Below are 14,690 nucleotides of genomic sequence, written 5' to 3'. Positions count from 1 at the left end.
GTGTGTGTGTTTGTTTAGCTTTGAGCGACCTCCATAAAGGATGTCGGGGGAAAAAAAACAAGAAGCACTTGTCAAAACTTTAAGTGAATTGTGTGTAGCAGGAATGTAACGTGTGTCAGCACAACGCTGTAAAGGTTGAGGAAAAGACACTGAATCAGCTCTGTCTTTTTGCTTTCATTTTGTAGCACTGAATTTTTAAAGTATCATGGATCATATTTAGATGAGCTATTGGCAGCCTGAGAACTTGTGCCACTTGGGTGTAATTTTTCATCATGTAGAGAACTGTTAGCATTTTCTTTCATTAGTAACTGGCAGACTGCACCAACATTAAATACTGACTGCAAATACTGCAGATGTTTTTGCAGTGCTCACTTATCAGAATGAAGGCACTTGACACATGTCCTACGCTGTTTTCATTAAAACTACTTGGTTGAGTTATGAAAAATATAATTTTGGGTCATTTAAATATATAATTGATTGAGAACAAGTGCCTCTCTGACTTTTTCATTTTACCATCATGATGTGTCCGGGAAAAGTGAGTTTGCAGGAAATACCCTGCATATTGAAATAAAAAAGATCACTACATCCCTATTTTAATTGTTGACAAGAAATAGCTGCATTGTGTCAAACTGCTATAAAATGTTTGAATGTACAAAAGGTTTGTTAGTCATGTCTAAGTTATATTTATGTACACAATATTATAAAAGAACCATTTTTGTTGTTATAAGTAATGTATTATTCATCCTGCTGTTGAAAATTTTGCTACATTTTGTATAGTTTTATGATATTTTTTGTTTTTATATCTTTGACTATTTTAGGCTCCTTTTAACGCCCTGCATTTCGGACCGTGTAGAGACAGTGCACTGCGGCGTGCGCATGTTTATTGGTTTTGTAAATGGAGCGGGGCTAGGAGCTACAGTTTGTCTGATCAAAAATAGAAGGAAATATTTTTGTTTATATTTTGTTTGTTAAAGTAGTCTCTGCAGTTTTGTGGATGCAACACGTCCTGCAAGACCGGCCAGTCAGGTTCTGTTATGTTTAAGTTACGTTGCCACTACAAGGTTCTTAAAAAAGAAAACTACTTTGGGCTCAATTTAACATCAGACTCTACTAACCATCCATTGTCCATACCTGCATATTCTATCGTATAGATTTCAGAGAGGGGCTGAAGCCTAATTATAAGTTACCAGGTGAGAGCCAATTCAGGTGCAACCTGCTCAGACTTATCAACATTTAAAGCAGCTGACCAGGAGTTTACATCATTTCCACTGGCTATGAGCAAAGGAAGTTTTGAAAAAGCTTGATGAATTTTTGCTTCTGTTTGCAGGTGGAAGTAGCTATAAATGTTCAGGGAAATGACTTCATAAAGGAGCAACGCATGTACCAAAATATGTAAAGTTTAAACTGTTCGAATTAGTTTTCGCCAGATTCTGACATTCAAATGTCAGAAAACCCAATCTATACCTAAAAATATTGGAGACGAACTGTCTGACAACAGAAAGTCCAGGGAGCAAATTTAAGTACATGGAAACATACATGGAACATTTCCATGTGTGGATCTTATTTTCAAGAACTTTTGGACAAACCTTTCATAAAAGCTACATACATTTTTTTTCTCTCTCTATGGCTTTTTATCACATTCAGAACAGGTTAGATTAAGTGTCAGGCTGTGGTCAGATTAGGTATTCCTGCCTTTAGCCAGTTCATACCGGTATCTATTTACAAAACGGATCCCTTACAATTCAATAAAAGTATGCTGTATTTTCGGTTTGCCATTAGAGATCCTAAATGACCACTGGGATTTGATAAAACTTGATCTTTTTTTATCAGACTTCTTAGTTATCCATGCCAACATATTTTCAACCTGCACTTCACAATAAACTAATATTTTAATCCCATATATAGCTAATTACATCACTTAATACTGTATAGTCAGTGGTAATGAAACTTTTAGCTAAAGAGTTTACACATGGTAGTTTCCCTCTAAACCTAATGGCTGGTACTGTACTGTACCTGTGACACCATCGGATCGCCAGTCATTTTTACTGCTTGATAAGTATTGTTTAAAGTCATACTCGTGTTAAGAGTTTTTAGTTTAGAAATAAGGATTGTACTGGGTGTGCTGCATTTTAGCCCTAGTTGAATCTAGGGTTTCTCAGAGACTATAAAAGCACACCAGCTTCATCTGGGCTCCATCTGTTAGCAGCTTACACAGCAGCCAGATGGGAGGAAAACAGCATGAGCCACTCATCCTCACTGGCCTGATGTTTCATCATCAACTCATCTCACTATTAATCTTTGCTTCTAACTGATCTTGTTCCTATTTCAGTCCTTGGCCCATGATCCTGTAAGGCTGCACCAACTTGCAGCTATTCCTCAGATTGTAGGTTACTGGCTGTCATATGACTAACCTATCATAAGAGTCTGTTGGGCCTAAAATGCAATAAGTGATGGGAGCTCAGGGCTGCTGAACCAGCCATGATGTCATTTTCAGAGCTGATCTTACAGAAGAAGACAGAAGCAGATATCCAGTTTGGACTGCTTAAAGTACAGGAGTATAACATGTCCACTCCTCTTGTTCACAATCTGGATCGCCTTAGCCATACCGAGAAATAAGCAGGAAGAAAATGTTTCTTTTCTTTTTCGTTTAAACAATAATAATAAAAATGTTGTTTTTTGAACAGATAATTGAACAGTTAACGGAGTAGTTACTATAGTGAGATGTTCAAAATTTAAAACAGTAATGGGATAAGAAGTACTAGAGATGATTAGTGAAATATAGAAAAATATCCTTTATGTAAAAGGTTAGATTGATAATAAAACAAACCAGTGTTTGTCATAGTTAAAGTTATTTTTAATGTGAAACAGTTGGACTTAAAGAAGAAACTAGTGTCTAATGAGAGTTTGCCTTTATTATTTTACCAACAAAAGGCACATTTACAACTCAAGTAGTACGATCTGATATTATGTTTATTGCTACCTATCACTGTCACACTGTTTATGTTGCTCTGTTCAATCCTTGACTCTTGTGAGGCATATTTGCCGCCCATCTTCTTTTTCTTTGTTTTCCTGCAAACAATTGTGGTTCTTATCACTAGAAATGTGTTCTTTTGTGCACATGTTGACCTTCTCATATGTTTCTGGCATGAGCACAGTCGTGTGGGACTCATTACAGGCTCACTTGTTGCTCAATTGGAAGCTTTTAATCACTCATTATAAGTGAATGACATGGGCAGATGTTCTGTTAAGGGAGCAAAGAGCTGACTTGTTAAATGGGCACAGTGAAGGACTTGAACCTTTGGTCCAGCTCAGACTGTTCGATGGCAACGTTCCAGCTGCAGTCTTGTTGCTATTCTGACACAAAATTTAAGATTTCACAATTTAGAATTGAAAGTAAAAACTTCTGTTTATTCCTTCTTTCTTCAGTGTGCTTACTGCAGACTTTTTTTTTTTTTTTTTTATTGCTCAGTAGAATAGCAAGATTAATGCTGCTGCTGTAGCTTTCTTTTCCTACCTCCCTGCCCTCAGTGAACCCAGACTGCCTGGCACCTTCCTCAGCCACCAGCAGCGTTACTTCACTTGTATCACAGCTTCAGTTCATCCCATGCATCACTTTCATTCCACCCTGCCTGACTGAAGAAGAGGCTTTAGTTTGCTCTGCTTCACAAAAGAAAAAGGCAGAGTTCATGATCACCGTTGATGTGTTCAACTCCCAAATTTTGGGCTGATTTGATGTTGAGTCTGAACTGTCATAGCTTCTGCCATCAGACATTAGGTTCTTCATTGCATCAGTTTTATACTAATCCCAAAGTGGCAAATGAGGTACAGATTTCCAGGAAATGCAGCTTCCTCTGTTGCAGCACTCGCATACTGCTTGTATTTATGCTTTAAGGACTTTCTACTGATAATCACAAGCAAAGTGAATAAATAACATAATTGATTTTATTTTAAGCTTCCATCACATTTTAACTGCATGAAATGAAATTTGAGAAATAATTGTTCCACTTTTTACTTTCACAGACAAAGAGTGAGGGTTTACTTAACTTCAAAACAGTTTTTGATCTTAAAGGAAGAAATGGCTCTGTTTTAGTGGTGTTACAGTTCAGGGGCAAAAAATATGGGAGGAGAGGATATAAAAGTAAAGTACCTGCAGTGCCTGATTTATCACCACAAACTGACCACTGCTGCAGAGGAAAACACTTGTGACATTTAACATCTGTGAAGGACAATTGTAAATTCTGTTCTTTTTTTTTTTTACACCTGTAGAAGGTGGGATGTGGGTTAAAACAAGATGGTGATTACAATGGTGTGGAAAGTCATTAAACTAGTGACAAAGACAAACTAACAATGGATAAAACTGACACTGATGTGCTCAGACTTCCACTGAGCTGTTAGCACAACATATAGATTATCAGGATAATGGCTTCAGCCCTCTGAGCCATATGCCTATTTTTAAGGCCTCTGTTAAAAAATTGTGTACCCTTTTAAAGATTACTTTGTAAGAGATGTGGCTAGATTTGTGTCTTCTGTGACTCCTGAAGAATGTTTTTCAAGTCTTGGGGTTTCACATTTAAAGTTTCACTGGGGGAAACCTTAACAGAAACTCAGGGGTCCATAATGACGTCAGTGCATCATCTGTAAAGCATTAAAAAGCAGGAGACTGAAACTTCAGCTTATCACGTATCAGAGAAAACCCAGGGTTCATCCAGTTGTGTGTTTCTTATTTAAAAATGTTACATAAAATAAATATGTATACATATATATAAAATAAATCAAGCTCTTCTGGGTACAAGAACAACTGGTTTTAAACCAATCGGTGACTAAAGCCTTTGTTAATCTTTAATTCTGACTCTTTTGCTGGTAAATGAAACCCTTTCAAACCTCTCCACTGCAGTTGTACACTGAATTTCTTCATGCTTCTTCTAATTATAAAGTCCCATCTGAGAAACTCTTTTTTTGCCAAGTATTACATTTTTGCAGTCCGACGCAAGACTTCTTTTGTTTCTTTTTATCAACTGTAACAAAGTGTGGCTGCTGTGAAAGAAAACACAGGGAGCATAAGCTCAAATGGGTAACAGATAAAGTGATAACCAAATCCATCTTTGCTGTGCATTGCATCATTTAGCGTTTTCTTTATTACAGCATCATCAACTGAAGTGATGATGAGATCTGACTCAAACAGTGACAACAGATTAAAAGTTATCAAAACCAAGATTGATGGGGTGACTGCTTTATCTCTGTCATACATGGAACCTCTTTGTCTCTTATACATGTGTGGACACACAGTCTGCATGTGGAGTGGAGGCCAGATGGGAGCGATCCAAGTTAATTGAGGTTGTAAACTTCATGATAAAAACAATCAGGAGCTTGTTTTGTCTGTGAATCCTTTGCTACTTGAGCTGAATCATTTTAGTTTAGAATTCTTTGGTTTGTGGTGTATAGTTTAAAATGTTTAGGTTTCTGTGAATGCAAATATTAACTCTGTGAGTCCAATAAATCTGAATGCATGAAGCTCATTGTGTCAGGCTTGCACTGTAAGTAAACAATAACCACAAATCCCTAACTACCATTCATCGAAGATTTCAGACAGATAGGGGATGACCTGTCACTGTGATCAATATTATATAACAAATCCTCCATCGATGCCAGATGACATCAAGTTTCTTCACTGTGGCTTCTGACATGATGAGCAACGATGCCGGGATTAAGAAACAGTATCCTTTAACCCAGCCTCCTCTCTGCCCATCAGTGGCTATAAAACTGATTCATTCTGATTCATTGGCTGTCTGCAGTGGATGCATCAACAGGGACAAAACCAGGAGAAGCACCACTGTCATCCTGGTGATCGGAACAAAGAAGTTGATGGCGAGGTCATGGGCGATGAGAGCTGGGTTGTTTGGAATAGTCGGGAAGCTAAGCGGCTGCAAATCCTGACCGTTTAGAGAAGCATTTTAAGCTCCAATGTCCTTCAGATCAAACGTCAGGAGTTTATTTGAAATTTTAAGCAAATAATGATCAGATTCTTTTTTCATAACCTGTTTTCTGAAATCAGATCCAAAAGCAGAGTCACACACTGAAACTGGAAAGAAAGACTACAAGTCACGGGGAGTTTATTGAGCCACACAAAGACTGAGTCAGAAAATAATTCTTTTTTTGAAGCTTGAGTCATTTATGATTTTTTTTAAAACTGACTGGAGGATTTTAGGTGTGTTTTCCAGTGAATATGTACCATTTTGAGTAAAACCCTTCAGTTACTGATTCTACAAAACACAAATACCTGCTCCTCCAGTCCTATCCTAAAGTTGTTTTCTGTCCCATATGAAGTGGTAAGTGATGTGTTGACCCACTTGTATTTTATAGTTGCATCTAAAGGATAATGACTTCTAATTCCATCCATCATATATCGTCACTCGATACTTTTAGGGAGGCCTGGCACGCCACAGCTCACTTTTCATAGGCAAAATAGGACTCCTGGGTATTAAGCTGTAATCATAAAGTCGTCGCCAGTATCTCGTTTTTTAACTCCAAGTCTTACTGATGTAGAAAGACGGAGTGGGGAGTCTGAATGTAGCATGAACACAAACCATATATATGCAACAATCTTTACTGTCTTCTTTCTATGTCTGAGGTGGAAATGTCTTGGTACCATCAATGAAGAAATTCACAAGTAATGCCATTATCTTCATTTTTGTGGTTTATGTATTCATAAAACATATAATCCTTTAACTTGTTCTTATAGGATTCCTCATTCTAGTTGGAGGCATAAGATTTAACTTTTGATCCATAATATAGAAAAACTTTATATCCAAACAAACAAAACAACAACAAAAACATTTACATGTCCACTGTTGTTTTATGTGATGCTTCAGAAACAACAACAATGGTGCCTATCAACTAGCTCTCTTTTGTTTTTTGTTTTTTTACAATTGGGAAGCTGATTTGAGCCGTATTTCTCTTTCAGATTGATCTTTGAACATTAGAGATTTATGAGTTTTATCAGTTTTTGTTTTCCATGCTGTCTGTTTAATTGTTCTCCTTAATTCTTCTTCTTTGCCAGATATATTTTCCAAACTACGGAAGAAAGTTTAATCAGGACGTGCTGTTTGGTTTGAAACACTGAGCCACTCAGGCATGGCCCTGTTAGCGGGAACATGATATTTTGACTTGTAGTGTGGCTCTATAAATGAAACATAGCATAACTAAAACTGATTGTCACAGAAATACAACAGCTCCTTCTCATTATTTTTCCAAGTTATTCCAAGTTCTGTTCCCCTCCAACCCATGTTTAACATTCAGCCTCCTGTCAGTCCTCAAAAAGCAACCCCTTTTTCCTGCTTTAAGTACTTCATGAAGTGTGCTTTATCTAAATGTCCTCTCTCTCAATAGCTTTTAATGACTTATGCGGCTCTGACTGATGCCAGCCTGCGTTGGAAAAATAAATGATGTCGGTTTCTCTAAAAGCTGTTACAGGATTCCACAAAGCCAAACCGCCCACCAAACTAGCAGTTAAACATCACCAGAAACCTGCGGAGCATTAATGTCCTGGCCGTCATCAGTGCCTTGAAACATTATTCCACTTGTTTATGTAATTTTGGAGATAATGTAGAGTGAAAACAAACAGCATTTTTCTTGAAAAGCCTCATCGGTTCTGGCTTGAGTGTCACTTGGAGTCTCAGGCTGTCTTCAGAGGTGCTGGTTGTCTTTTAAAACCAAGACAGAGATTTGTCTCCAACTGAAGAGATTTACTGCCTCTTTATGAGTTTACCCATTTTAGTATTAATCAGCTAATAAACTAACCTTCAAACACACACATAAATAAAAACACCCTGCCCGGAGAACCGACTCGAGGTGCTTCTGTGTGGCCTTTTTGTTGTGAATGTTTGTAGCATAATTGAGTTTTTTCTTGGTAAAAAAAAAAATCATGCAGACATGATGTGCTACAGGCGGTATTCTCCGTCGGCTGCTCATTTTGGCAAACAAGTCCAGCATCCGATGCCATCATGCTTAGTCTTATTAAGACTGGAGTAATGAGCATTCACAAATGCTGCTCAGCACATGTTTCTCCACATACAAACGTCTAAGAATGTGTGTGGGATAATCAAACAATCAAGCACCAGTGTCAGTCTTTGTGTGCAGCATGTGGGCAGAGAGCATGGAAGCCCACATATGAGCTTATATGGTGCCTGATGTGAAACAAAAATGCGTGTGGTGTTTTGAAGTGGAAGGTTGTGGTTTAGTTAGGCAGATGGAGAAGGTCTGTGTGTGAATTCATGAACCAAAGTCTCTTTCTTTATGCAACAAGCATAAACATATGTTGTGAAGCGTAAAATGACTTGTTTTGTAAGTTGGTTCCAAAGACTAACTTAAAACCAGTTTCATTACTGACTAACTACATCACTAAATCCTGACTGGTAAAATGAGTAATACTACTTATGTTCTCAGAGTGCAATGTTGTGCTGGGAAAACCTGCTTCCTGCCATTCATATGGATATAACTTTATTTGCCATCTATATTTACTTGTCCATTGGTGCCAGACGCCTTGTAGGCAGGACATGACAAGTAATATCTCCCTTCCAAATACCTTCATGTGTTAATCCCCCTGGAAAGCTGAGAATCTTAAGATTTCAGTCATGTACACCATTATTGGCTATCATACCTGTTGATCCAATATACACTTATTTCAGACCTGATGCAAATGCAGTTTATCTTTGAAACTATATAGTCCAGTTGCAGATGATACTGCCACAAAAATGGTCCTGTTACATCAGCAGGGGTCCAGGAAAAGTAGTCCAGTACAAGAGTTGGTTAGGATAGTATCTGCAGCCTCCAAACATTGCAGATACTATATTGATGGGATCTAATGGCATCTGATGGAAGCAAACCTGATCCATAAAAGACACAGCTCCATAACTCACAGGATCAAAAAGATCTAAACACCAGGGCATCTTTACCTTGTCCAAACTTTGACATAGAACTTTTTTGGCCATTCAAAGAGGATCTAAACAACATAAGACTGGTGGTTAAGACTATAGTGGCTGATCAGTGCACAGCCACTCAACAGTTCTTCTCTGGTTTTTAGGTGTGGAGTCATCAAATCACAGTCAATGTCAGTTTTGTGGAACCATGTATCTTATACCATCACTTATAATCCATTTTTCTATGTTGTCTGACTGAATTTCAAATAATCTGTACAGAAGTTTTATCTTAAGATATCTTAAAAATTCCTCAATGGTAGGTATTGAACCAGTTTTAGCTGAACCATCTGTATCAGGTCCTTTTCAGATCGTTTATGTTCATCAGTAAGTGTTAAATGTAAATGTCTTATTACCACACACTGAACTTAAAAATCTCTCCATGTGCTGCCTTTTTGTTGCCTTGAGACAGTGATAATTCCTCACTGAGAAATATATTATTCAGCCATCAAAGAGAATCCATTTGGAGAATCAGTAAGTGTCCATTCAGTCTTGCAGATATGACTCATTATCCGGCCTCCACAAAGTGTCCTTAAGGTTATTAAGGACTGACATGGACACTGAGTAAGCAAGCGTTATAAAGAGAGTGCGAGTTGGGGGGGGGGGGGGGGGGGGGGGTGTTACAGCTCATGAATCATCATTGCCGCTGAACGTCTGGCTGCGCTGCCCAGCCCGCCCCATGTTGTGTCCCTGACACACTGTGCTGAAATGGAGCACTTTGACCTTCGACCTTGTCATAAAAGGCCTCCTGAGGGGTGTTGGCTGCCAGCCGCCATGCTAATGAAGCCGCCTGCTAACCGCTGTCAAGGAAGGCAAAAATCCCCTAAAAGCTGCAAACTCAGAGAGCCTTTGTGGAACTGATACTAGTTTATATGTTTGCAGCTGCTGAATAGATTACAAAAAGCCTCAAATAGGCCACACACTGCATTTTATTTAAAAATCTTGGTGTTTGCTTGTGTGACGTACTTGCTCTTGTATGGATCCATATTGTACTGTGCTGAATTTATAACGCATTCCTGCCAATGGCTGGTACTAAATGTATTCTTGGGTGTGTGCCTTCCTTTAGTGCATGTACATGATATGCAGAGGGTTGTGTAGGTGGCCACATGCTGCGGTCAGTATGCCATGCAGCCTAGGTCCAAGGGTTATGCGGGGGTCGGGTAATAACTACACAATGATGTGCTTTATGGGTAATAATGCTGATCTGCCCCTTCCACTGAGTGCTGTGCCCCGAGACATTTTGGCTTGTTGAATGTTAAGTGTTGTCACATTCTCAATGTGTCTGTCCTTTGTGCTGACTGTCTGCCATCTTCTCAACAGATCGAGAATGTGGACGCTTGCCTCAGTTTTCTGGACGCCAGAGGAGTAAATGTACAAGGGCTCTCAGCAGAAGGTAAGACAAATAAAGAATTCACCATTCAAAACCTAATAAAACTCTTAATTGAGTCAAGAAAGCAACAGTAGAAGAATGTATCATTATGATTGTTTGACCTGGAAAATCCCCTTGGCTCCGGCAGCACCCAACCCTCTGTGGGTAGCTTTCCATTTCTTCAAAGTTCCACAAAGTCTTCAGAAAACTGGTTAAATCCTATTTCCAAAGCATACTATTATACTTCACTGGAATGGAATTTACCACATTGATATCATGACAGGGTCCACAGTTTCACCATCCACAGCCTTCACTATACCAGTTTAAGCTGTCATTAGGGCATCAAGAGTGGATTGTGGGAGGATTGAAAGCTGAGAAGGATTCTCCTCCTGAACATCAGGACGGAACATTTTATTTGACACCCATAGAATACATTGAATTGTATTGGTATGTAAGCATTGAAAACATTTTTGTCTGAACTCCCCGGGAGCATTTTGAGAATCCATTGAATCTGTTTCTTATTTCCATTTTCATGATGTGAATGATAAACAGTTGAAAATCTAACTAAATCCCCATAAATGTCCACCAAACTTTTTTTTTTATTTTTAAATTTGCCCGAGGGGGTTTGTTTCTGTTTCAAAGACTTGATGTGCAAACCACATCTGACCTTGCAAAGTTTAAGATGACGTGACTTACCATGTCTTTCTGGTTTGGGTCGCCAAATAATAAATGCATATGACCGATGAACGTCTTTTCCATATATGATCTAATAGCCCAGATATTCCCTGAAATTAAAATTAATCCTTAAGAAAAACTCTTTTCCATCTTTTTCTCATGGATGTCCACTGCAGTTATTTTTGTTTTGTGTTTTTGTTTGTTTATTTGTTGATTTGTTTGCTTTTTTCAGTTATGACAAATTATTCTTCTGCTGGAATTTCCCTCTAATGACTCAACATGACCTTATTTAATCAATTTAAAACAGTTAATAGAAACAGATCAGATTCACTATGTATTAACATCTTCTTGAAGCTCACAACATTATTACTGAACATTACACCACGTCCTCTTAATAAAGGCTTACACTCTACTAGAGGTGCAAGTGGCTTTATTTCCACATTCTACTGATCTCCCTGGTGATAGACAGACTATGGGAAAAAAAATGTACCAACCTGGTTTGTGGATTTGATTGGATAAACTGTGGGTAAATTCAAGCATATAGAAAATTTGAACATCAGCAAATCCATCACAAATGTATTGATAGGTTATACTGGACTCCTGGGAAGCTTCATCTGGTGAAAGTAGGTTACTGACCCCACATGCACATTAGTTCCTCAGAAAGTAATTGGCTTTTTTTTTTTTTTTTTAAACATCTTTTGGCTTGATTCTGGACAATAGTAGCATTGAACCTTTCAAGGATATTGAAGATTAAACTGCATCACTTGCTCATCCTGGTAATTGTGAATTGTGAAACAAGATTCATCACATAATATGATGTCTGCCCCTTCAGGTTACTGAAACTCAATTCACTGATTCTCCACACAAATAGAAATAATTAAAACTAAACTTTGGCAAGTTAACTGTTAGTATTCTGTATTTCCATGTAAATAATGTCAGACTTTGCATATCAGAATACTCAAACTTGAGTTTTATATAAAATACACACTTCACCAAATTTCCTTGTAGAAGGGATGGAGCCACAAGCCAGTGTTGAAGAAAAGTTGCTTATTGTTGAGGCTGTTTGTGTGTATTAAAGTTTATGAACATACTTACATGAACAGACACCTCTCAGACATTCTAGCAAAGCTTTATAGACGACCAGACCTTTCCTTGAGTCCATGTTTCTGTCTTTTTTTTTGTTCCACTTAAAACATTAGAGGCAAGTGTGGCCTTGACCTCTCAAAGAGCAGAATTAGTCTAACATCCTGACACACTGACCAGCAGCTCTAAATTTTGCTCCCCCTCAACTACAGCTCTAAAAACAGCAAAGTGACTTGCAGGGCTTGGAATTTCAAAGTGGGTCTTTAGATATATGGGCTATTGGGTTACGCTTCTCATTGCTGCTGCTGATGCATTTCATTACAGCTTTCCTTCAATCCATCTTTCCCTCTTGCTGTGCGTGTGCGGTTCTGTTTGTGTGTTGAACATAACCATGTCCACCCTCTTGCGCCTAATTGAATTTGCCCAGGCTTTCCTGGCATATTCAGTCTTTGTATTTTACAAGGCATTGGAATTAAATAAAGCAGATTATTTAATGTGCATCAAGGAATCCAGAACCTACTTATAGCCATAACCTCTTTAGATGATCTGCTTGCATTTCTCTTGTGGGAGGCTGTAAACCAAAGTTCCGGACAATCTCATCTTATTGAAGGGTGTTTCAGTTCTTCCACAGACTTTTCCACTGAAGGAGGTTACGAGCCATAATAAAATCAAATCAAAGCATTTTTTTCATGCAAGAAAACGAGCAGCAGCAATTGTAATCTCTTTTTGAACTTGGTGTAAGATCACATATATAGCTGAGGTGACAAGCATAGTTTTACACTTCATCACTTTTGTTTTTATTGTTTTCATTGTAATTTACACCCAACAAGCACATTGGGTATTTAGGTATTACAATATATGTAGCTGCTACATATATTTATAGCCATGTTTATAAAGACAAAACATCCACCTCCTAGAGTCCAACCCCACAGTTTGCACATGAAGTATATCAAAATGGCAGCATAAAAGGTTTTACTACCTGAAATGTGATAATTATCGACAGGAAGTTCAGTCTACTGTTTCCAGCTTTAAAAGCAGGTGTAAAGCTCCCAAACACACGGTTCCTGCAGCTGATAATGAGGGAATTCAGGGGGTCCTTGCAGAAGATCATTAAAGCATTTTCCACTGCGGGGTCTCTGCAACTGAGACCTTTTCAGAACCGGCTCTAAATGGTTTATAGTAGTTGCCAACAACGTACAGCATAACCTGCTCTCCGCAGTGAAGTCTGTCTTGCTTGATCTCAGTGGGTGCAACTTTTTTCTTTTAATGGGTCTGATTTCATTAGTGCTCTTTAAACACTCAACTGTGTTGGATCAGCAGGGGATGCACACTTGATCTGTGACCGCAACATGGAGTAAAGGTGAGGATAAGGCTTCAAGGTGAAGTTTAGTGTTTTTCTTTTACTTTTTGGCTATAAAATAATCCTGAATGTGTAACATGAGTCGGGTTGGAGAACAGCACATTATGGAGCAGTCATAACCAAGATATGTCAGCTGTCATGAACATCAAAGAACTTACCTGAATGTCTGTGCCTGTCGCATTAAAAGTTTCATATGCAGTACTTTAACCTTATACCAGGTTATTATTTTCCATGTGAGGTTAAAGCTTTGTAATAGTGATCCTATGCCTTGTGTTACAATTTCATATACCGTTTTGATTCTTAAAAAGGGACACCTTTGAACCCTGCTACTCTTTATTGAGTTTTTCCTGCTCAACTGTAGCACCTCTTGTAATTATCTCATTGAAGTCACAGTTTTTTAAGAGGCGACTGGGAATTTGCCAAGGTTGAGTAATCGGTCATAAATAAACCTAATAAATATATTTGTCACACACACACACATATATATATATATATATATATATATATATATATATATATATATATATATATATATATATATATACATATGTGTGTGTGTGTGTGTATATGTATATGTAGAGGAAATTATCACATCTATCATAAAAACAATTATACATACAATAATATTTTTTTTCAACTCAACTATACAGCTTGGACGTATCATTCAACCTTTGTCATAATTCTGTTTCTGATACCGAATCGCTTCCTTTTTGCAATATCATCTTGTCATAATAACACAATGTCAATGTCCGCTTTGAATTTAAAATTATATTTTGAAAGATAGTAAACTACAGGGCTGGCATCTAAGCAAAATGAAATTCAATAGTTAGAGCTCCTTTGTTTAATCATGTGAATCCAACTTTCGATATTTTTTTAACACAGTGCATCCTGATTGATTTGATTTATTGCTTTTGTGGCTATAACACAAATAAATAGGCTATAAGGTAGACTGTAACCAGCAACAAACCAAAAAGAAAATAATCTACCAACCAGAAATGTCCTTTTGTTTTGTCACAGGTTTGCAGTAACATCTGTAGCAATTGGGTAAAATTAAGGACTTAAAAATGTCAAAAAATTAAATCTTGAAGGTACAATAAATTGTGAGATGATATCCAGTTACCTGCAGTAAGATCAAGGCTTTTACACTGACGTTTTGACTTTTAATTTTGGTTTCCCTCTTCCCCTTTCTTTTACTAGTTTCCATACATTTTCTGTCCACAGCACCGCTGGT

General features: G+C 37.8%; 1 protein-coding gene across 5 annotated transcripts in view; it reads left to right on the top strand.

Annotated features, from left to right (window-relative positions):
* Positions 1–14,690, top strand: part of nav3 (neuron navigator 3) — a gene marked incomplete at its 5' end in the record, with an annotated part of 209,255 nt that overhangs the window by 60,516 nt on the left and 134,049 nt on the right. For all 5 annotated transcript variants that reach the window (XM_079263304.1, XM_079263306.1, XM_079263303.1 and 2 more), the window contains one exon: positions 10,293–10,365. In XM_079263304.1, the coding sequence (XP_079119430.1) occupies positions 10,293–10,365 (73 nt within the window). The remainder of the gene's footprint in view (positions 1–10,292; positions 10,366–14,690) is intronic.

Source organism: Telmatherina bonti, assembly GCF_933228915.1.
Source record: "Telmatherina bonti genome assembly, chromosome: 23".
Classification (NCBI taxonomy): domain Eukaryota; kingdom Metazoa; phylum Chordata; class Actinopteri; order Atheriniformes; family Telmatherinidae; genus Telmatherina; species Telmatherina bonti.
The sequence above is the reverse complement of the archived record's forward strand: the minus strand, read 5'-3'. Positions and strand labels throughout refer to the sequence as shown.